This window comes from Arachis stenosperma, chromosome 3, assembly GCF_014773155.1.
Source record: "Arachis stenosperma cultivar V10309 chromosome 3, arast.V10309.gnm1.PFL2, whole genome shotgun sequence".
In the NCBI taxonomy this organism is placed as follows: domain Eukaryota; kingdom Viridiplantae; phylum Streptophyta; class Magnoliopsida; order Fabales; family Fabaceae; genus Arachis; species Arachis stenosperma.
The window spans coordinates 16,523,122-16,546,691 of record NC_080379.1 but is presented as its reverse complement, the minus strand read 5'-3'; the positions used below and the strand labels follow the sequence as shown (position 1 = coordinate 16,546,691).

Below are 23,570 nucleotides of genomic sequence, written 5' to 3'. Positions count from 1 at the left end.
TTTCCATACTCTCTAGTTGTTTTAGGAACATTCCTTCCTACAGCATCACTGATGTAGGCCAGGACCAAAATGCAAACGTTTAGAAAAAGTTCATAATCAAATCATTTATGAAGGTATCAGGATGTCATTGACAAAAATAAACTGCAATAATTGCCAAAATGGACTCCTCCCAAATAACCATGTAATGTACCATAAACTCCTTACCTTTTTGCTCATAATTTAAAACACCTACCATAGCTTGAAAATTTTCAACATTTGGTACTAGCTAAAGAATGCATTTTATTTGCTTGTACATCAGACAAACTTTTCTAACTAGTATCATCAATATTCCTCAAGAAGGATGGTGTAGTATGTCAACACTCTCAGGAAGATATAGTACTTTCAAGCAAGCATATGAGAGATCAATGGAAATTACACCGAATTTGAATAGCATCAGATGGATTTTTGCACTCTTGACACAATAAAACTCTGACACTTTTGACCTACTTTTAAGCATGTCGTGCAAAACAACAAAGAAGTTTCTCGAAAGAGTTGCAAAGTAAGGAGCAACACACAAAGCATCAATGTTAGATTCAGCATTGTAAACTATTAGGCCATAAGATCCATATGTCAATACCGTGGGAGATGTAGCGGCAATCTGATGCTTTGGTAATCGCCGTTCTACAGCGACCTACTTGATCCATATTGACACAATATGTTTGAGCTTTTAAATAGCTTTCCTTCTCTTTCTTTCTCTTACATAGAAGGAACAAATCCTTCGTTAGCCATAAACTAAAGAAGAGACGTAGACCTTTGGTGATCCATTGAAAAAGGCTGAAAGGAAAAGGTTGCAGTGGTGGAACAAGCACCCTCGCAAAACAATCAATAGGCAGAAATAGCGGTGGAGATGGAAGCAGTGGCAGCAGAAGATGAATAGGAGGGTCCAAAACGATGTCGCTTAATGAATAAGAATAAGAAGGATAAGGAGAAGAAGGAGAAGAATAGGCAATTATAATTGTTATGGTAATGTGTAGGAAGATTGTAAGAAGAGCCCAAAAAGTGGATATATGGTAAAAGCAAAGAACTCTTTTGTAGAAGCGCTCCATCCACCACATGTGATGTAGCTAATGAGATCGTGGTGACGACAGAGGCACATGTGCAATAAAGGAAGTTCAAAATTTGAATATTTTCAAATTTGGTAAGAATCAACAAGCTGATTCTAAGAATAACGTCAATCCATATATGGCGCCTATGAGCGTGCATGAGGAATAAACAAGGCGTTATGCATGGGGACAATTAATGACATAGTTGTAAACACTCGATATTTTGATCAATTCTGAACCGATCCGAATTAGTATTTTGACCGTTTAAGGAAACAAACTAATACGAACCGGCCAACAGTTAGCTACGCAGTCAACCAGTCAACACACGTATGCCTAAGGTAGTCCAACAAAACTAGTGAACACGCTAGGAAACCCAACATTAGAAATTAATTCCAAAAATAATAGCACATGACAGTTGAGCTTTAGACAAGCTTAAGTTGATAGGAGACGACAATATTAATGGTTATATCTCTAACACTCTTCCTCAAACAATAGCCTCTTTTGGGTTTGTTTTATTTTTGTATAGCCATTATTTTCTTCTTTATTTGTCTTATGCTAATTTTTCACTTTCAGGATTCTTGACCTTTTGGACAGAGCTCTGATGCCATGTTTGGATCACTTTTGTCGAGGTCAGTATACTCTGTAGGGTTAGGATCACAAAAACCTATATTCCCTCAAGAAGCATGAGGGAATAAACAAGGACTCGGATTAGTATTTTGTTCATATTAAGGTTTAATTACTCTGTTGGTGCCTATAGTTTCGCGAAATTTTTAATTAGGTCCCTATACCTTGCACAAATTTTTTTTAATTGGGTCCTTACATTTTGTTTTCCTTTTATTTGGGTCCCTGCACCAATTTTTTTTTTTAGTTGGGTTCCTATAAAATTAAGCCAATTACTGTTAAGAGGGACCTAATTAAAAAAAATTGGTGCAGGGACCCAATTAAAAGGAAAAAAAGTATAAGAACCTAATTGAAAATTTTGCAAAACTATAGGGACTAACAGAGTAATTAAATCTATTCTGAATGAATCCAAATTAGTATTTTGACCATTTAAGGAAATAAACCAATACAAACTGGTCAACAGTCAGCTACGTAGTCTACTAGTCAACACGCGTATGCCCACAGTGGTCCAACAGAACTAGTGAACACGCTAGGAAACCCTATATTGTAAATTAATTCCAAAAATATTAGCATATGGGAGTTGAACCTTAGACAAGCTTAAGCTGATAGGAGAAGGCAATATTAGTAGTTTTGTCTCTAACACTCTCCCTCAACTAAGAGCCTCTTTTGGATTTGCATGTTTTTTGTATAGGCATTCTTTTATTCGTTATTTGTCTTATGCTATTTTTTCACTTTTGGGATTCACCAATGATAGAACTCTTGACCTTTCGGACATAGAGCTCTAATACCATGTTTGGATCGCTTTTTTTGGGGTTAGTGTACTCCGTAAGGTTATGATCACAAAAATCCTGGTTCCCTCAAGAATGACGAGAAGGCTGCAAAAGCGGGACTTGACCCAACCAACCAGTCCCCAAGCAAACATTGATTAGTAGTATAGAGGTAAATCTTGACAAATTTGGAATACTTTATTGAGTATGGAAAAAGCTCAAATATATTGTCCCACGTGAAATCTGGCTTCAAAAGATCCCTTGTCATATTGTATCCATGTAGAATCTCGACCCTGATCTGGTAGAAAGTGCTTTTGGTTATATTTGAATGGCGAAATTTATAAGGGCAAGATGGCAGCAAAATAGACATGAAAGATCGCATTTCCATACTCTCTAGTTGTTTTAGGAACATTCTTTCCTGCAGCATCACTAGCGTAGGCCAGGACTAAACTGAAAACATTCGAAAAAAAGTTCATAATCAAAGCATTTATGAAGGCATTAGGATGCCGTTGACAAACATAAGCTGCGAGAATCGCCAAATGGACTCCTCCTAAGTAATCGTGTAATGTGCCATAATTTAAGACACTATACCATAGCTTGAAAATTCTCTAACATTTGGTATTATCTAAAAAATGTGTTTATTTGCTCGAACACTAGACAAGCTTTTCTAGCTGGTGTCATCAATATTCCTCAAGAAAAATAGGTATAGTATGTCAACACTCTCAGGAACATATAGTACTCTCAAGCAAGCATATGAAACATCAATGGAAATTCCATCAACTTTGAATCGCATCAAAGGGACTTTTGCACTCTTGACACAGTAAAGCTTTGACACTTTTGGCCTACTTTTAAGCATGTCGTGCAAAACAACAAAGAAGTCTTCCAAAAGGGTTGCAAAATAAGGAGCAACACACAAAGCTTCAATGTCAGAATTACCACTGTGAACTCCTAGGCCATAAGATAGATGTAGTCGCAATTTGATGCTTTGGTAATCGCCGTTGTACAGCGACCTGTTTGATCCATATTAACACAATCTGTTTGAGCTTCTAAATAGTATTCTTCCTTCTTTCTTCCTCTTCCACAGAAGGAACAAGTCCTTCATCAACCATAAACTGAAGAAGAGACATAGACCTCTGGTGATCCATTGAGAAGATGAGAGAATGGTTGAAAAGGAAAGGTTACAGGGGTGGAATAAACACCCCCACAAAAGGATCAATAGGCAGAAACGGCGGTGGAGGTGACAACAGTGGCAGCGGTAGAGGAAGAATTCGAGGGTTCAAAACAACATTACTTAATGAATAAGAATAAGGAGAAGAAGGAGAAAAATAGGCAATTATAATTGTTATGGTTTGTTATGGTTATGTGTAGGTAGACTGTAAAAAGAGTCCAAAAGGTGCAGATATGGTAAAAGAAAATAACTTTTTAGTAGAGGCGCTCTATTTCACCACATGTGACGTAGCTGACGAGATTGCTACGGTGCGAATAAGTGCAACGAAGAAAGTTCAAAATTTGAATCTTTTTGAATTTGGTAAAAATCAACAAGCTGAATCTAATAATAACATCAATCCAGATATGGCGCCTATGAGCGTACATAAGAGAATAAACAAGGTGTTATGCACGGGACAATTAATGACATAGTTGTAAAAACTCGAATTAGTATTTTGATCTTTAGGATTATGAACCGATCCGAATTAGTATTTTGACCATTTAAGGAAATAAACTAATACCTTAGACCTGCAATGCTCAAGAATTTATATCTACAACTATGCTGCCAATCTACCCTGCTTTTATTGTGCACTTTGTGAATAATTTTATACATATTCTTTCCCATCTTATCTCTTTTTGGTCAACATATTTCAATGTTAGTCTTTTAATTATATAATTCTTAAAAGTTTTTTCATTAATTCCAAAATTTAAATCCATAACCTTTTATTTTTAGTGAAATATATTTATTACTTTGACTAATTTTAAATTATTATATTATCGTCTATATTTAATTTATAAAAAATGAATTTATTTAAATATTATTAAATTTGAGTGATATGAAATATTATTTTTATCACTTAGATATTCAATAATAAATTTTGCATTCATTTATTTTAATATTTTAATTTATTATAATTTTATAAATTTATTTAATTATTACCAGATTAATGATTTGACCTGTGACCTATCGTTGAACTAATAATCTAGTAATCTAATAATTTAACCAAGTTGATTACTGATTTAATTTTGATAATTATGATTAATGATGACAATGATTTGAATAGGTCAAGGTTTTTCACAGAAAAAGAAAAAAATTATGGTGCTAAACTCTTCCTTTAAACAAAGGACAAGGTTTGATAAAACTTCGACATATTATATATATATATATATATATATATATTTTGAGAAAAAGTGTTGAGTATGAAATTTAGATTTTATTTGTGGCAATTATAACTATTATGACTATGTGCAGACAAATTCTAAAAAGAGTTCGAAATGTGCAGATATGATGAAAGAAAAAAATTCTCTAATAAAGACGTTTCTTCCACCACATGTGACGATAGCTGACGAGATCTCAACTACAAGTGCAACAGAAGTCAAAGGGTTTACTTCTTTTAGAAAAATAAAATTTTTAATATATTCCTTTATTTAGCCTATATATCTAATATCCAATCCAAATATAAAACATATGAATATTGGATCTTATCAATAAATTTAATATGGATTGAATCAAAATTTTAACTATATAATCTGATCTGTGAATATTTTTACCAAAAAGAATCATCTCTTTATCCAATTATCTTGTTGAATTACACCAATTTGATTACCATATTTACTTTTTAAAGTATTTAACCCTCGTTCATATTAATTTTAATATATTTTTTTTATATCGTATAAAGATTTGTTTAGATTTAAAAAATATTGTGTAACAATTTTTTGGGGTTAATATTTAAATTCGTCCCTAAAAGATTACTCATTCTTCAAATTAGTTCTCAAATGATTTTTTTTAGTCATATTAGTTCCTGAAAAATAAAATGTAAGTCAAATTAGTCATTTCGTCAGTTGGATGATGACATGTCACATTAAGCGCCACGTGTCACAAGATGATTGATTGACGTGTCAGGTTAGTGACACGTGGCATGCCACGTGCCACGTGTCACTTGACATGTAAAAAAGTTTTAATAATCAAAATAGTCCGTAAAAGTCTAGACAAAAGTAATTTTCATCTCTAAAATTTTAAAAACTAATTAAACTAGTCCTTATATAATTTTTTTTATAATATTAAATTTAAATATTTTTTGATACTACTAATTTTAATATTATTTTTTAAACCTTAATAAACAAAATTCTCTTTACATAAAATAATAAAAATAATTAAAATTTTATAAAATTATTTTGTCATTTATATTTTAAAATTTTACATTTTCAAAATAATTTTATAAAAATTTAATTATTTTTATTATTTTATGTAAAGAGAATTTTGTTTATTAAGGTTTAAAAAATAATATTAAAATTAGTAGTATCAAAAAAATATTTTAAATTTAATATTATAAAAAAATTATATAAGGACTAGTTTGATTAATTTTTAAAATTTTAGAGATGAAAATGACTTACGTTTCGACTTTTAAGGATTATTTTTATTATAAAAAACTTTTTTGACGTGTCAAGTGACACATGGCACGCTAGTGTCACTGACCTGCCACGTGGTACGCCACGTGTCACTAACCTGATACGTCATCATCCAATTGGCGAAAGGACTAATTTGACTTACATTTTATCTTTCGAGGACTAATATGACTAAGAAAATAATTTGAAGACTAATTTGAAGAATGAGTGATCTTTCAGAGACGAATTTGAGTATTAAGCCAATGTTTTCTATTTCATTTTATCTCATTTATTTGTGATATTAAAAGAAAAATTATATAATCTATTTCAAACATATAAAACACACAAAAAATTTATTATGATCTTTGCACGTACACTTAAGAAGCAATTAATTTAGCATAATAATAATAATAATAATAATAAATAATAATAATAATAATAATAATAATAATAATAATAATAATAATAATAATAAAAATAAAAAGCAACAAATTTTCAATATTTTGTAAATTTTGACTTTAAGTATCACTACCATTACATCCTATATGTAAGTAATACCGTAATAAAAAAAAAAGATGTAATAGAAAAAAAATAGTGGTATAACTTTGTTTAGGTTAACATACATAAATTTTGATTTTGAGCATATAACTTTGTTTAGGTTAACAAATACATACATTTCAATTTTGAGTATATATATATTCCAGCAAAATGTAATAATGTAAGAAAAAGGTTTTAGAATAGACAAGAATAAGAGATATTTTGAGAAAAATTAAAGAAAAGAGATAATTTTATTGAAAAAATTTTTAAGAAGAAAATATACAATTATTAATTTTTTATTTGTCAATTACATTTCTATTAAAATTAGTAGTATAAAAAAATTTCAAATTTAATATTACAAAGAAAAAAAATTAAAAAAATTATATAAAGACTAATTTGATTAATTTTTAAAATTTTAGGGATAAAAATGACTTACAAGAACTATTTTGATTATAAAAAACTTTTTTACATGTCAAGTAACCCGTGTCACTATCCTGACACGTCAACTAATCATCTTATGACACGTGACACTTAACGTAACATGCCATCATTCAACGGAAGAACTAATTTATCTTACATTTTATTTACAGGGACAAATATAATTAAAAAAAATATTTGAGAACTAATTTGAAAAATGAATAATCTTTCAAAAACGAATTTGAATATTAACCCAAATTTTTTGTTTAGATTTATGTTTTTCCTTCTAAAAAGCCAATCAAATAAACAAAGAGGAAAGAGGGTACAGTTACACCTGAAAGTCTTGAAAGTTTCCAATAAACAAACTCGCGGATAAGCTTACAAACAGCCACAGAAGACACTATTCCGAGCTCATTCCTTGAAAGGCAAGGCAGAATCCGTGTAATTTTTCTCCTCTTTCTGCGTGCTTCTCGTGGCATATTGTTCCATACAACTATGTTATGCATATCTAGTGTTCGATAAAATGACTGATTATTTTTCTCCACTTAACTGCAAGATTATCAAGTTAACGGCCAGCCCAAGTTAATAGTTGAGTTTTGAGATTTAATTTTACCTGAGCTATTACGAGTTTGTGTGAACTCTTGAGTTTGATTACTTTGGTTAAGTGCAATTGTTACGGTACAAGTTCAATTAAATACTACGTAAGAGGTGTTTTGTTTTGTTTTCACGGATAGGTGCCAGAGACACCAACCGGGGCTATGGTTTGTTTGTGAAAAGGGATGATGAAGTTTGCAGGGTACTCCTTGGGAGTTTCATTTGCTCCCATAGGCTCAAATGTCTTTGCAAAAAGTTTCAGATTCCCAATAGTTGGTAGCATATATCGTGGGAATTTGCGAAGTTCAAGGTTGTTTTCTGCGTCTTGTTGGAGAGAACAATCAAATGGAAAAAATGGGGTGGTTGCAAAACAGTATCTTCCACCTTGGTTTAGGTTGGTACCCTGGTTTCTGCATTTTCAGCTATCTGGTTGTGCTAGCTATTTGTATGCTGATTTTATTGACCTGATTTGTTTTTGTGTATTGCTTTTTTGTTGGTTGAATTGAACTACTTCAGTGTTGCTCCAATGATGGATTGGACGGATAATCACTATAGGACTCTAGCACGCCTCATATCGAAGCATGCTTGGCTCTACACTGAGATGATTGCAGCTGAAACGATTGTTCATCAAAAGGACAACCTGGTAACTGTAAAGAAAACTCTACTCATTAAAAGAAAACAAAAAAGACCAGGAGCTCTGGTGCTATAAGACTAATGTCATGGTTGCAATTTGTGTAATGTCACTTTGTTCTCTGAGTTTTCTGTGGTAAAATATATTGCCTAACTAGTAGTGATTAAAATTTAGCTTAGAAGTTGACTGCTTATCTCGTAATGCTGGGTGTATGTATTTGTGTAGAGCCAAAATCCTTGGAATGATATGCAACGTTATCACTTCTGTATGAATTGCTACTGAACAACCAATGATTACATTTTATGTTTTATTTCTATTTCTATTCTGCTCAGGACAGGTTCTTGGCATATTCTCCAGATCAGCATCCCATTGTGCTTCAAATCGGAGGGAGTAATATAGAAAATTTGGCAAAAGCAACTGAACTTGCTAATGCTTATTGCTATGATGAGATCAATTTAAAGTTCGTATATTTTCCTTTCACCTTAAATCTCACTTAAAAGTTTCACTGATTTATGCCAACATCTCTGATGGAGACCCTCCCTTTTTGTTGTTTAATTTTAATTTTAATGACCAGCTGTGGATGCCCTAGTCCAAGGGTAGCTGGACATGGATGCTTTGGCGTGAGCCTTATGCTTGACCCAAAGGTTAGAAAATACTCTTAATTAAATATGAGATCCAACCAGAATCAATATATAAATCTTCACCATCAATTTGCTTTGATATTGAAATCTAATTTATTCAAGGAAAGTTTGTTGCTGAAGCTATGTCGGCAATTGCTGCCAACACAAATGTACCTGTTAGTGTCAAATGTCGCATTGGAGTGGATGATCATGATTCCTATGATCAGCTATGTAAGATTCTTCTTGCTATTATAGTTGAAAAACTATAAGATTAGGATTTTATGAATTGGGTTCGAGTAAACCTGATATATGTTAGTATATGATATATTTCAAGAGCTTTTGCAGCTAAAAATATGCTCGAATAGTGTTCAATATCTTGCATTCATAAAGTAATTAAAAAGGGGATATCCAGTGGATTTGGTACATGATGCTCACTGCTTAATATCTCCAATTGCTGCTGTTTCTTGTTACCATTAAATCAAAATTATGAGTTGAAGAAGCCAGTTGTGAAATGCCAAGAGGTGGTAGGAATTATTGCAAATGAAATCATGATTGCTATAGTAACAATGGGGTTTTGAGTTGGGTTGCTAACCCCTTAGTAGATTTGTGCATCTTCAATTGAGAATAGATTAGAGAACAAACTTATAAAACCTTTCCTTGTCACTTGTGCCAATCTGAAATCAGTATTATTTTTTGTTTCTTCACCCATTTGTTAATGATGATAACTTATGCCAATCTGAAATCAATATTATTTTTTTTTCTTCTACCCATTTTCTTAATCATTGTAACGCAATTGAATAAGACCAACAGTGACAACAACAAAACCTTTTCTCAATAAGTGGGATTATGTACATGGATCAAATAATGTGATAGTTATAATATAGCATATAGCAGTTTGAGCACCGCCAATTCAGCAATTGCTTCTTTTAGTCCCTGTTATTTTGCAAATTTCTAGTATTCTTAAATATGCTCAAATACCAAAATGGATCTCTATTATACACTGCTATTGATGGTATTTAGATTTTAGTTATAATTCATTCAATAAAATATTTAACATACTTCTTTTTTGCAGGTGATTTCATTTACAATGTGTCGTCTTTCTCTCCCACTAAGCATTTCATAATTCACTCAAGGAAGGCATTGCTCAATGGCATTAGCCCAGCTGAAAATCGGAATATTCCTCCACTAAAGTAGGTTCTAGTAGAAATTTTGACTTTTGCAATCATATTATATATTGGGTCACCAATGATGTTTCATGCTCTCTAATGCAGATATGAATATTTTTATGGCCTCTTACGTGATTTTCCTGACTTAACATTTACAATCAATGGTGGCATTTCTGGTATTGATGAGGTGAACTCTTGTCATGCTGATCAGTCTTTGTTTATTGACTCATATTCATAAGTATTTAAAGGAATTTTCCAGTACTCCATTCCCTTAAAGCATATACATACTGTTCAGGGCCTTTACCTGTTTTATGGGGATTTTGATTGTAGGTCAATGCAGCTCGAGAAGCTGGTGCTCATGGTGTTATGCTTGGACGTGCAGCATACAATAAGTATGTCTTATAAACAAATATTTTATATTTCCCTGTTTGGATTCTTTGATAACTCAAACAAACAAGATGCTGCTTTTTTATAAAAAGAGGAAAAAGAAATTCATTCTAAAAGCTTAAACTGTTATGTGAAACAATAGAAAATGTTGTATATTTCTTGAAATGTTTTCTTGGTTGAACCTTCTTGTTGTTGCTAATGTACATTGATACATGGTGGCTTGAATAACATTGTTGATAATCATACCAGTCCATGGCATATTTTGGGACATGTTGATACTGCAATTTATGGTGCACCACGCAGTGGTCTTACACGTCGTCAGGTTCATTTACAGAATTTTTGGCTTTCCACTGCTACATCCTCTCAAACTTTGATAGTTACCTTTTCACATTACTGAGTTTCCCCATTATTTTTCCCTTTAATTGCTTATTTCTCATATAATTAAGGTACTCAAAAAATATCAAGTCTATGGAGATTCTGTGTTGGGAAAATATGGGCACAAGCCAACTGTGCGAGATATTGTGAAGGTGAGGGGGATATGTAACTCTGTCAGTTAGTTTCCTAATTTATCAATTTCCTACTTTCAAGTTTCAACCATTTACCTGTTCTCATTGAAGGGTTTCTGTTTTGTTTTAAGATTCTTTTTCTTTTCTTCCATTTCATTTACAAAGCTATATATGACATGCACATTTTCACCAGCAATTTACTGCTATTATATTGATATAATCTATTCTGTTACTGCAGCCTTTGCTCAATCTTTTCCATTCAGCACCTGGAAATGGACTTTGGAAGCGCAAGGCAGATGCTGCTTTCCGAAGTTGCACGGTAAAGTTGATGCCCAACGAAATGTGTCTTCTGTATATAAAGTACTTAAATAGTTAATCAAAGGAGAAATTCTTGTATGCTTCTCTAATTGGATTACTAAGATCTTGGGTTACATCCATTCCTTAATATCTTCAGTTATTGTATTAATTGTTTCATATACTAACAGAATTCTTGTGCTATCCAGACAATTGAATCATTTTTTGAAGAAACCCTTGTAGCAATTCCTGACTCGGTATTGGATTCGTCTGCTGTGGAACCACCTCCTGGCCGTGGTGATCTTTTTGCCAACATAGATAGTTTACTGCCTCCTCCTTACAGAACAAGAGAAGAAGAGATCGTTTTATGCGCTTAGGCTTGCATGTAGTTTCTCAAACCCAAGTTCTAGTTATTACCATCTTTCCCCATCTTTGTGAAATGAAAATGATAGTATCATTCAACAGAACAGCTTAATACAAGATAAATTAATTAGTTATCTATTTGTAAGCAATTGATTTTGAAATGTAATCCATGCCTCCTCCTCCTTGTGGGGTTTGCTTTAGTTGTGGAATCTTTTAGGGGGTGTTTAAATATAATGTTGGGTGGTTCATATTTAATTGTAGTTTATATCAGATAAGAAGCTCAAACCCCTTTCCTTTGAAAAAAATAAAAAAAGAGACAAAGAAAAAGAAGAGGGAAGGGGAGGAGGATATAAATTTGAAAGCTAATACAATCCTCATTTTTCTGATCCTCCGAAGTCCTAGTCAGCATTTCATAACACTAAACTTCTCAAGGCCACATGTTTCCAAAGGATCAATTATTCAACGTGGCAATAATCTATTGGACACACTCATAAACTAGATAAGATTGTGGATGTCCCAACTAGTTCCTTCTTTATGACTTACATTCCATATATTTCTTTTATGATCTAACTTAACTACTTGCCGTGTAGAGAAGCTACTAACTAGTTCAGACTTCAGAGCTCAGGTTAACGTTGCAGCAATGGCATCATCATCAGTCACCATGACAGCATCATTCCTTGGCAGCTCAGCCCTCAGCAACCGGTCTCCGGTGGCAACCCCGAGGAGGGTGGTTGTAGCAAGTGCTGCCAAAGCAGTTGAAGGTGAAAAAATGGTTAAGGTAAGTTATGAGGACAAGGAAGGAAGCAACAACAATGGAAGGAGGAACATGATGTTTGCTGCTGCTGCAGCTGCTGTTTGCTCTGTTGCTGGCATGGCTGTGGCTGATGAACCAAAACGTGGCACCCCAGAAGCCAAGAAAGCCTATGCACCAATCTGTGTCACCATGCCTACAGCTAGGATTTGTAACAAATGAGAGTACTATAGGATTTTCTTTCACTTGTATTTTGCTCTGAAAATGAGTGATGGGGTTCTAATGTAATGTAATGCTTTGATTTCACATGATTCTCTTTGATTCTATGCATTAGCTGTTCATGAAAGAATCACTGCGCCTTATTTTTGGTGTCTTTGGGTATTCTTAGTTTAATGGTCAATAAGGGAAGATGGTTATTTTAATGTTCTCATGAAACTTAAATCAACTTTTTTCCCCATCAATAAGGATAATATTTTTTAGCCAAACTTAAGCGTAACATTTAAGATGATAATAACAAGAACTTAAAAGTTAAAACTGTAACCCCCTGTACACAGTTTATTTTCACATCACCAATTTTCAGGATTTATTGGATTCATGTCATTAAGGCTGTGTTTGTTTTTGTAAACAGGACAAGACATGATATTGAGACAGAGACACTAAAAATTATCCTTTATGTATTGTGTTTGAATACAATAGACAAGACATTGATGTAATGTCTAGTATTTTGTTTGGATACATATAAATAAGACTAAAATATAATGTAAAATTACTAAAATAGGCCCATCTAATTTTAATTTTCATACCCACCTCTCACGGTCTCTGTCTCTGTGTTGCACTCCTTGGCTGCCACCCTAACTCTTCTCCATGACTCTTCTCCACCCTAACTCTTCTCCAGGAACGGTGGAGGAGTGAATGTTGTTCCACCTGCACAATGTTGCCTGTTTCTTGCGCCGCTTCCAACTCGTTTTCTGTTTCTCCCAACTCAGTCTCTCTTCTTTCTCTTCTTGGTTGTTGTTCTGAACCTTCTCTTTGTAAGTTCCATCTTGCTTGATTTCTAAATCCTTGATTTGAAAAAAAAAAAAAAAAAGACAAGTAAATTTATGTTTTTCCCTTGACCTTGAACAAAACATGTCAGGGGAAAGTTTATTTGGGAAGGAATAATTCCTGGGCTGCCGTTAACGACACCTTCTTCCTCACCAAGGTCAATTTTTCACTCTCTCTCTATATTCATTTTGATTGTCGTTTTTGCTTCTTCAGTTGTCGTTTTGTGTTTCTTGTTTCTTTCAGGATGCGTTCGAGAGGCACCGCGTGGTCTTCATTGTTGGGACTTCCATTGCCTCCGTTGCCATTGCTTGGATCGGTCTCTTCATTTCTCAGTGCTTTCCGTTGCCACTTACAACATCCACTCCACTTGCTCTTTCTTTACAAAATATTTTCTCCAAATGCGGATACAGAGGAAAGGACTTTCCTGGAATATACAACCTTTGTCCTTGTTTCTAGGGAAAGGAATTACAAAAACATCATAAAAGGACAAAAATACATGTTGCACAAAAATATAGTAAATTCAAACTAGTAAACCAACCTTCAAATATGCAGCTAGGATCTCTTTGTTATCCACAACCACACATTGCTTCACGTCATCCCATCCAAAACCACTACAGACTGCCATGTCAGCTGCAAATTGATACTTCTCTTTTAGCCTTTTAACTTTATTCTTGCAATGGCTTATTTGAAACCCACCACCTGGAAATTTCTCATTCATTTTTGTCGTAAGCTTTTCAAAAGAACCAGGTCTAAACTGACCAGCATCAGCTCTTCTTCCTTCAATGACAAGCTCCTCCATAAAATCGACAAATGCTTCTGTCTCTTCGTCAGTCCAGACATGTCTGTCCAGTTGTCCCTATAATCTAGATTAACTCAATCAATATTCAAGTAAACATTTAAGATATACATGATGTATTCATTGTAATAACTCATAAAATATGATATATTTAATAAAGTGCTACATGTAGTTCACATAATTAAAGTTTTACAATTAGCTCTTACAACAAATATCCAACCAAACAAATTGAAAGATTCTAATAAAACACACATGTAACAAATAAATTAACTAATTGATTCGGAAATTCATCCAATCAGTGTACATTTCGTTTGCTAAATTGTTTCGCCAAACAGTCCAATCATTGCTGCACTCTATGCTCTCAATCATGTCATCATCGCCATCTTCGTTACCACCATGATCATCTCCAATAAGCACTTGCTCCTCTTCAAGAAGTGTGTCCTCTTCAGGGTCGACGTGAAATGGCATCTCTAAGGATTCTTGAATCCGAAGCGGATCCTTCCCATCCACTAAGTACGTACACAAAGTTCATATCTCGATTGCATACGCCTAGGACATTAGTTGATATCTTACCTTTTCTTGTTCGGTATCTTGATTTATCTTTTTCAGGGACAGTCACATCTATATATGTTCCATCTAATGCTCCTAGACAATCCTAAACCAAAGAAATTGAAGTGTCAAGACTAATTCTATACAAAATTATAGATTATACAAAACCACTACCTCAATTATTTATTATATTTACCTTGAACCATTTCTATCTGGGATCTATGCAGTCATCTGGAACAGAAAAAGCAAAGTATGTACTATTATATATTGCTAGAAAGCCCTGAATGTCTACTTTCGAACGCAATTGAGAGCGCTCCATTTGGGTTTCTGTAGCTCCAAAAAATCCATTTCGAGTGCAGGGAGGTCAGAATCCAACAGCATTTGTAGTCCTTCTTCATCCTCTGAATCAGATTTTTGCTCAGGTCCCTCAATTTCAGCTAGAAAATACCTGAAATCACAGAAAAATAAACAAACTCATAGTAAAGTCCAGAAATGTGAATTTTGCTTAAAAACTAATAAAAATATACTTAAAAGTAGCTAGATCCTACTAAAAACTACCTAAAAATAATGCCAAAAACGTATAAATTATCCTCTCATCAGTTTGTCTTAAAGAACTTATTTGCTTTTAACCAAGTAGACAAAATCATATAGTTGCATTCATATATATAGGTTTCATTGCATTGCATGAGTCTTACATTTCCCCTAATTTATTTTATCTCCTTGAACTAAGCATGAGGACATGCTAATGTTTAAGTGTGGGGATGTTGATAAACCATTATTTTATGATTTATATTGTGTTTAATTGAGTGGTTTTATAAAGTCTTTACCCACTTATTCATATGATTAGCATGATATTACAATTCCTTCACAAAGTTGTTCTATGGTTGAAAACTTGCTTCCTAGAGATATTTTTATTGTGTATTTTAATTCTCTTTTATACCATTCGATGCGGTGATCCGTGTGTTAAGTGTTTCAGGTTTCATAGGGCAATAATGGCTTAGAGAATGGAGAGGAGGCTTGCAAAAATGGAAGGAACACAAGAAAACAAGGAGATGACTAGTGAACACTGACGCGGACGCATGGCTCACGCAACCGCGCGAAATGGAGAAAATTGCAGTGACGCGTGGATTGAAATCTGCACTGATGATGCGAACGCATGGACAACGCGTACGTGTGGCGAGGAAAAACGCTAGATGACGCGATCGCATGGACGACGCGTACGCGTGACATGCGCGATCTGCAGAATTTACAAAAACCGCCGGGGGCGATTTTGGGCCGCGTTTCGACCCAGTTTTCGGCCCAGAAACACAGACTAAAGCCAGGGAACATGCCGAGACTCGGGAGAGATTTTGGTGAGGATAGTTTTTTAGTTTTTAGATCGGATTTTACTCCTCCTCTAGGTTTTCTCTCTACACATTCATAGTTCTTTAAATTTTGTTTGCTTTTTGGATTTGGATATTGAGAAGAGTTGTTACCTCCACTAAGACTTCGTCATTCTAGTTTGTTTTCTTACATTTCACTTACTCTTTCATATCCTTAATTTGTCCAGAGTTACAATTGGATTATTTTTGGACACGTATGACTGAGGATAACACCTTGTTGAAATACCTACTTATTGTTTCTCCTAACCTATAAAATCTAACTTGAAGCGTGCGATTCTTTTTATGATGAGCTAGTATTATTAAAAACGTAATCACTTGTTCAGGTATACTTACACGACATTCATCTCTTAATCCACCTTGAACTTTTAGTAACTCACACAATCTTCCTAATGCATCTACGCTCATCCTTAATTCCCAAATACAATTTCTATCGCCCCCTCCTATTAAGCGGTTTAATACATTCCGTCTTAAGGGATTAGTATTAATTTCTCTATTCCTAATCAACAAATGTCCTCTTCTCCTTTTTCTCAAATATAAAAATGCAAACATCAAAACTAATATCGTTACTACTTCAAACTCAGCCTGAATCATAAAATACAAAAAAATAAATCGTCTAAATTGGTCAGAGCGATCCGATGGTTCCATTCTTCCCTAAACAACACATAAAAAATAACTTATATAATTAACACATTCTAAAAATTATCAGCAACAATAAACACAACAGCCATAAGAGCAACAGCAACAAAACTCACTAATTATATTAATTTTTAGTTCAAACTAATAATAAGAGACAAATTCAATACAATTTTTTCATTCATTCTTTTAATATGAACATAATACATCAACATATTAAAATTCAAAATAATTTTTTCATTCATTCATACTATCATTGTAAACATTTGAGATTTTATCAATGAAAAGAATGTAGCTCTTATTTTTATATGATTTTCAAATTGAAAAATCATAAAAAAATAAAAAACAAAAAATAAAAATAAAGCAGAACAAAATACTTTTGAATAGAAAAAAAAAAAACAAAAATAAGAAGCAATAAGGAGAGATGCAAAGTAACACCTGGTTATGTGATCGATAAAGAGAAGAACAGTCTTCCAAGAATTGTAACAGGAACAAGCGGTGATTGGCTATTAAAAATATTGTTATTAGATTAACTGCACACAAAAATCAATAAAAACGAGATAAGAAGAAAAGAGAAGAAGATAAAAAAACCAAGACAAGAATCGAAAACAAAAAATAAGATACAGAATCAGGAAAAAGAAGAAGAAAAAAGAGTAACAGAAACAGAGAACAAGAAGATATTATTGTGAAATAAGTGAAGAAAGAGGAAGAATAGAACGAAGTACAAAATCACGATAGAAAGAGCAAGAAGAAGATCAACAGTAGAAAGAGAGATCAAGAAGAAGAGAGAGTACCTGGAAACGACGGCAGAAAAGTTTAAGTTAGATTTTTCACAAGAAGATCACGAGTAGAAAGAGAGCAGGAAGAAGAGAGAGTATTGGGAACGACGGCAGAAAGCTTAAGTTAGGTTTTTCACAAGATAATAAAAGGGGGTAATAGGGGAATAATGAAAAATTATTATGGGCAAAAAGGAAAAAAAATTTTCATTAAAAATCTCGTGTCCACCTTTTTATTTTCGTGTCCACCAGTATCCTTCGTTTAGAAGTAGACACAAAAATGAAAAAAAGTGTCTTAAAAACACTGTGTCTACTGTCCATATCTCTCTATCCAAACACGTTTTATATATGTATTGTCCATATCTTTGTATTCTGTCCACCATAAACAAACGCAGCCTTAATTACAGTAGAGTTGATCTAATATTTTTCTAAATTCAAATGCTATTTTTTTCCTTTCGTTAAGAGAATAAAAGTTGAATTACTTGAATCAACTAAATTTCGTAATTTGTCTTTCAAATAACATTTTATTCAAAATATACCAAAGTTCGCACATCAATTATTGGTAAGTATCTTTTATTTTATTTTTTTTTTAATAATCTCGTTAGTATGTTGAAAAAAGAAGGAACAAATACTTGATTTAGTAATTTAGTTCAATTCATTGCTAACTTTCATTACGTTACCTTAGTAGCTTCAATAATGCATGCTATTTTTTAAAAGAAAAAAAATGGTTAATTAAAATAGTACCAGAAAGTTTTTAATCATTAAATATTTGAACGACAATAAAGCCTTTAAATAATTAAAAAACGCGATAAAAATAATTAATAAATATTATTTTTTTATAAGTGGCAAAAAATACTTTTGTATTTAATAAACAATGTATTTATTTGATTTGAATCTTTGTGGTGACATTTGAATACTTATTTAAAAGATTCACAGAAAAAATCATAAAAAATTTGATCTTTAGATTTTTTTATTTTTCAAAAATATTTGGTCATTCACAATTTTTTTTAAAATAAATTTATTTAATATAAAATTATCAAATTTTAAAGTTAAAAAAATTGCATCAAATCTGATTTTTATATTTTTTTAAATATATATTTAATATTTAATTATTTTATTGTATTTTTAAATCTTTTGAAGAGTGTCGTTTATATCTTTTGGATTATTTTTGCTAATGTGAAATTTTTGGATACTATTTTGATAGTTTAAAAACACACTAAGTAGCTTATAGGTTATCTTACTAGCTATGATGAGTAAACATAATTATATTTGTATGTGCATCTTAGTACCTTAGTACAATAATAAGTAATTGATGTATTAAAAGAACTAATGTATCCATTAATTTATCCTTTTACTCTGAAAAAATTGAATTCAAATGTTAGAGATTATAAAATTTTATTAGAAGATATATAATAAAAAAAATAGAATAATCCAAGAAAATTTTGATGATGAATGATCCCACAAGAAAATTTTAATTTTTAGAGTCTTTGGATGGAGTAATTAAAGAAAGGACAATAATTTTAGAGAGCATTTAAAATTATTAATAGCAAAATAATTTGTTTGAATATTTTTAGGGAAAATTTTATATTTCAATGAATTTTAACGAAGAGTTTTAATTCCCCTGAAAGAGAAGGAATTATCCCAATTCAAAATGCATTTATATGCATTAATTAATACTTAAAACTAATAAATGACAAAATCAACTACATCTTTTATAAAAGGGTAACGTTAGGAAGACAATGAAATATGTTTATAATGGCTACAATGGATCGTTTAAAATGCCCAATTTAATTTAATAGAGTAAATTAACTCATTAATAATCCTGATTTATTATAGCCTGTTTAGTTAACCATACCACAAAATTTTAAGTAATTACATTTTTTCTCCAAAATCCTAATACAGTAGGTTGAGGTCGTTTCACTCCCTATCCAAAACCCTTGCAATTGTTGCAGAAAACCTTGACTAGGAAGACCCGTCAGCGCCGCAAACGTCAACTACGGAAGGCGAACAGGGAACGGAAGCGCACCCACCGTTGCCGTGGAGAACACCCCGCCGTGACCGCCACCGAGGCCGTCCGTGCTCCGCCTCCAATCAGAACTGAAGGGAGGGTGGCTGCTGAACATCCCGCCGTCATCGACCCGGAGTCCGTCCGCGCTCCGCCTCCGATCAGAGCTGAAGGTAGAGGAGCGCTCACCCCCGAAAGAAGCATTCGAACAGTTCTACTCGCGTGGGCAACGCCATCGCCGAGCAGCTGAACATCCGATCCGAAGAAGGTGTAAAAGGCCACGCAAGGACACTGACCAATCACCGTCTACCAAAGGGAAGATTCACCTCATCCAAGCTGTAGGAAGGCAGAAAAGGTGATTTGCTTTCCTTATGAAAGCTCGTGAGCTCAATTAATTGGATCCTTACTTATGTGATATGATGGTCGATCGTTATCATAGTTTTTGCGATTACAAAATTGTAAAGTAACTTCATTATGTGGCTATATGGCTTGTCTTGATATATGGTGTTTATAAAAGAACGGTTGGGAGAGCTGAATTCAATGACCGTGTATGATATTTACATGTTTTTATGTTGAAAGCTTTTTTGAATACAGTTGTTGTGTCTTATTGTAATTAAGGTTTTATTTGAGTTGAGTTTGTTACTTAAACAGGAGGATTTTGGTTGCTCAAATTAGGTTCTAATCTGAATTGGATAGACAACTTATGATTAATTTATTTGGATGGCTTTTTATGTATGAAAAATTGCTTGATGGGGCTGCCTAGTTGATTGATTGTGTGAAAATAGATTTTAGTGATAATTAGTGTGGTTGTAATTGAGGATGTTCACTGTAGTTGGGTTTTGGATGTTCAATATAGTATGGCCTTAGATGGTTAGTTTTGATGAACGATTGTGAGTTTGTTCTTTTTCCCTTACGCCTGAAAGTTCACATTAGTTTTTTCTATCTATTTGTTGTCCCATGTTGAACACAGGGTTGCCTAGTTTACAATTTAATGAAAAAGAAAAAACATAAGAAACAGTCTTCGAGTAAAGCAATTAACGAGAAAGGAGGGTATAAAAGGCCCTGCAAGGACACTAGGCAATCTCCATCTACCCAAGGCAAGACTACATCTCAGCCAAGCTATAAGGAGATGGATAAGGTGATCTGCTTTCTATATGATAGCTCATGTGATAATTTGAATTGGATGTTCACTTTATAACATTTTTGGGTGTTCACTTTAGAACAATTTGGTTGTTCACTTTAGTAGGATTTTGTTTGTTTGTTGATTTAAATGACGATATGCAAGAATTTACATCACAGCAATCCAAGACTGGTACGAGGAGAAAGTTGATTCTCCGTATGAGCCGATCTAGACGCGGCACCAAAAAAGAAATTCCAAGAGAAAGTGTCTCAGAAAGCACTGCTACGCCATCGGTAGTCCCAGAATCTGATGATGATGACTACGTGCCGCTTGCTAGAAGGATACGGTTATTCCAACAGCACCCTCCGCCACATGATGCAAGACAAGAAGATCCAATGTTCAACAGCAATCATGAAAGTCATCAAGAAGGAAAAACTGACCTCAAAAATGGATCTCCACACACACCGCCAGCAGCACCTGTACAACTCAGTGACTATGATTTTGACCGGTTAGTGGGTTATTGATTACCTTGCTATATGTTTTTCTTCTTTATTTTTTCACACCCATGCCATGTGATTAGCCGTCTAGCTAGGCATGACTTTTTCTTTTAGCTAACTTCATGTCACATTCATTTGCAGTGAATTTGACATTTCTATCGTTCAGTGTCCTGAATTTGAGCAAGTACTCAATAATGTTGAACAGGGGCACCAAACAAAAGCCATAATCATGCAACCCCTGCAAACGGTGTTTCCAAAAAAATCACCCTATCATACACCGAGTCCAGGTAGACCGAGCTTTTCACTTGGTTTAACTCAGCTTGAAAAGACTCCAACCCCGTCCCCAATACATTCAATTCATCCAAGACTAAGAGAAATAAAGTTGGCGGAGACTAAAGAGAAACAGATAAGAACATGGATAGTTAACTCGTCGTTGGATGAAAATCAAGATTTAGCTTCCTATGAAGGGCGGGACTACATGGTATTACAAAGGAAGGACTTCTGGACCTTGAAACCCCGCAGTTGGGTCAACAGCTGTGTAAGTATATGAACTTAAGCATGCGTTTTAATTCCCTATCCTTATATCGGTGTTTGAATTACACTTGCTGAATACTCTGTGTAGGTAATTCAATGGATGTGCTATTCTTTCAACGACACTGAATCATCTATATTCAAGCGAGAATTCTATTGCATGTGTCCAGGCATATTGGTAATTACATTCTTATTACAATGTGGAAAAAGCTTTTTCTTGGGATTCTTACTATGTGTGGCTTTGCAGGAATCCGTAATAAAAAATGGTAGTCTGGAATCATTTATGGACGGTGTGACACCAATTTATGATGGTCTTAGTCCAAGCTTTGGTGATGATACTAGGTTCTTTGACAAAGTAGTAGCAGCAAAGAGAAAATGGGTGAGTTGCTATTTTGTATTTAAATACCTGTTGAAAATATGTTGTCACATGATTTGAGAATGTTCAGGTTCTTGAATGGTCGAGTGAGATCAATAGGTTTTATTTTGTTCTTTTTTTTCGCACATGAAAAATCTTTTTATATGTACTGCTTGCTGTAGTGGTTAATTCCTTATTGTTGGAGGGGCCATTGGTGGGTATATGCATTTGATGTGATTGCGAAGCGCCTACTTATTCTCGACAGTTTGCATTATGCACCAGAAGATGATAAACGAATAAAGCTCGATGCATATGTGGTAAGATACCATAATTCTTTTAATCAATATACAGCCGCACAGTTCTAGTCGATATCATTATGCTCAACTATGTTCGTTCCATGATTTTCAGGGGAGACTATGTGAGGATATGGCAAGCATTGCTATTCCTGCATTCGTTCGGGCTACGCACGGCCCAGCTCGTTTATACGCGAGGGTTCCAAAGCAACCGAACAAGTGAGATGAAACTATAACCCAAATTTGAGGCTTTTTTCGTTTTCATTTCAAAATGTGTCGTACCATGTAACTTGGTTTTTCTCAACCTAATTGCAATAGCATTTTATTGTCCTGTAGCTTCGACTGTGGCATGTGTGTCATTAAGTTCATGGAAAGTTGGACTGAAGATCGTGAACTTTATGAATGGGATGAGGTTTGTTAAATAAACATTTGCGCAAATGTCATGATTGATCTTGTAAAAATATCACTGTAACGGTTCTTAATACTAAACCAACTGATAAACCTACCCACAGGATTCACTCAGATCATACAGGATGAAGTTGATGCTAGACATTATTTGTGGCCCGCAGAATGCATTGGTCCACCAGCTTATTTCATTATTGGAATACAAGGTTAAACCTGTTCGGAGCAATACACCACGGAACAAGAAGAAGGAAGTTAGTACACCATACACTGCACCTAGTACGAGGTCATTGATTGAACATGCGGAAGGATTACCGAAGGGGGCAATGCACAAAGGGAGGAAGAAGTTGCTTACTTAGGTTTATCTAAGGAGATTTGAAATACCATATTGTAATTATTTTACTCGCTGTTGATATCCTTATGGATTTATTTATGCCACATTAGAATGACATGATTCCAGGAGGATTTTTTTTTTGTTCTACATTAAAAGGATTTATTGGTTCTACATTAAAAGGATCTTTTTTTTGCAGCTTAGATTCCCGGAGTTATAAAAAGTTGTTTTAAAAATGTTAGTACTAAACAAGTGGTTAATAAGTGATTAATAACCATCCACAAAAACAGCTAAAGTAAACATCTAAAACCCAACTGAAATGAACATCCAGTGTAACTTTGTCAAAAAATAGACCATAATAACCAATTGCTGCACACATGTGGCAACAGATAACCATCCATGTCTAGAGTGAAAATGAACATCCGATTATTTACAGAATTGAACATCCACTCTGTTCGATAAAAAAAATGTCAAGTGATTGTATAGCACGAATTGCTACGTACCCGAAGAAAAGCATGTAGAAATGAAC

The 23,570-nt window shown here is 33.7% G+C and overlaps 2 protein-coding genes across 7 annotated transcripts; both read left to right on the top strand.

The window, feature by feature from the left end:
* Positions 1 to 7,307: 7,307 nt before the first annotated feature.
* Positions 7,308 to 11,776, top strand: LOC130969543 (uncharacterized). Of its 6 annotated transcripts, none has more exons than XM_057895311.1 (14): positions 7,329 to 7,456; positions 7,572 to 7,603; positions 7,750 to 8,003; positions 8,126 to 8,252; positions 8,573 to 8,700; positions 8,815 to 8,884; positions 8,989 to 9,091; positions 9,933 to 10,050; positions 10,132 to 10,213; positions 10,357 to 10,418; positions 10,663 to 10,735; positions 10,860 to 10,940; positions 11,158 to 11,238; positions 11,423 to 11,776. In XM_057895311.1, the coding sequence occupies exons 3-14, from the start codon at positions 7,795 to 7,797 to the stop codon at positions 11,588 to 11,590; spliced, it is 1,302 nt and encodes a 433-aa protein (XP_057751294.1). In that variant the 5' UTR covers positions 7,329 to 7,456; positions 7,572 to 7,603; positions 7,750 to 7,794; the 3' UTR covers positions 11,591 to 11,776. The 6 variants fall into 6 exon arrangements, with proteins under 6 accessions (XP_057751296.1, XP_057751294.1, XP_057751293.1 ...); XM_057895314.1 differs by having other exon boundaries at positions 7,336 to 7,456; positions 7,581 to 7,603; XM_057895313.1 differs by lacking the exon at positions 7,572 to 7,603 and having other exon boundaries at positions 7,308 to 7,440.
* Positions 11,777 to 12,120: 344 nt separating this feature from the next.
* LOC130969544 (photosystem II 5 kDa protein, chloroplastic-like) lies at positions 12,121 to 12,633 on the top strand. The gene has a single exon (XM_057895315.1). It carries the CDS (start codon positions 12,217 to 12,219, stop codon positions 12,547 to 12,549), a length of 333 nt encoding a protein of 110 aa, XP_057751298.1. The 5' UTR covers positions 12,121 to 12,216; the 3' UTR covers positions 12,550 to 12,633.
* The last annotated feature ends 10,937 nt before the right edge of the window (positions 12,634 to 23,570 follow it).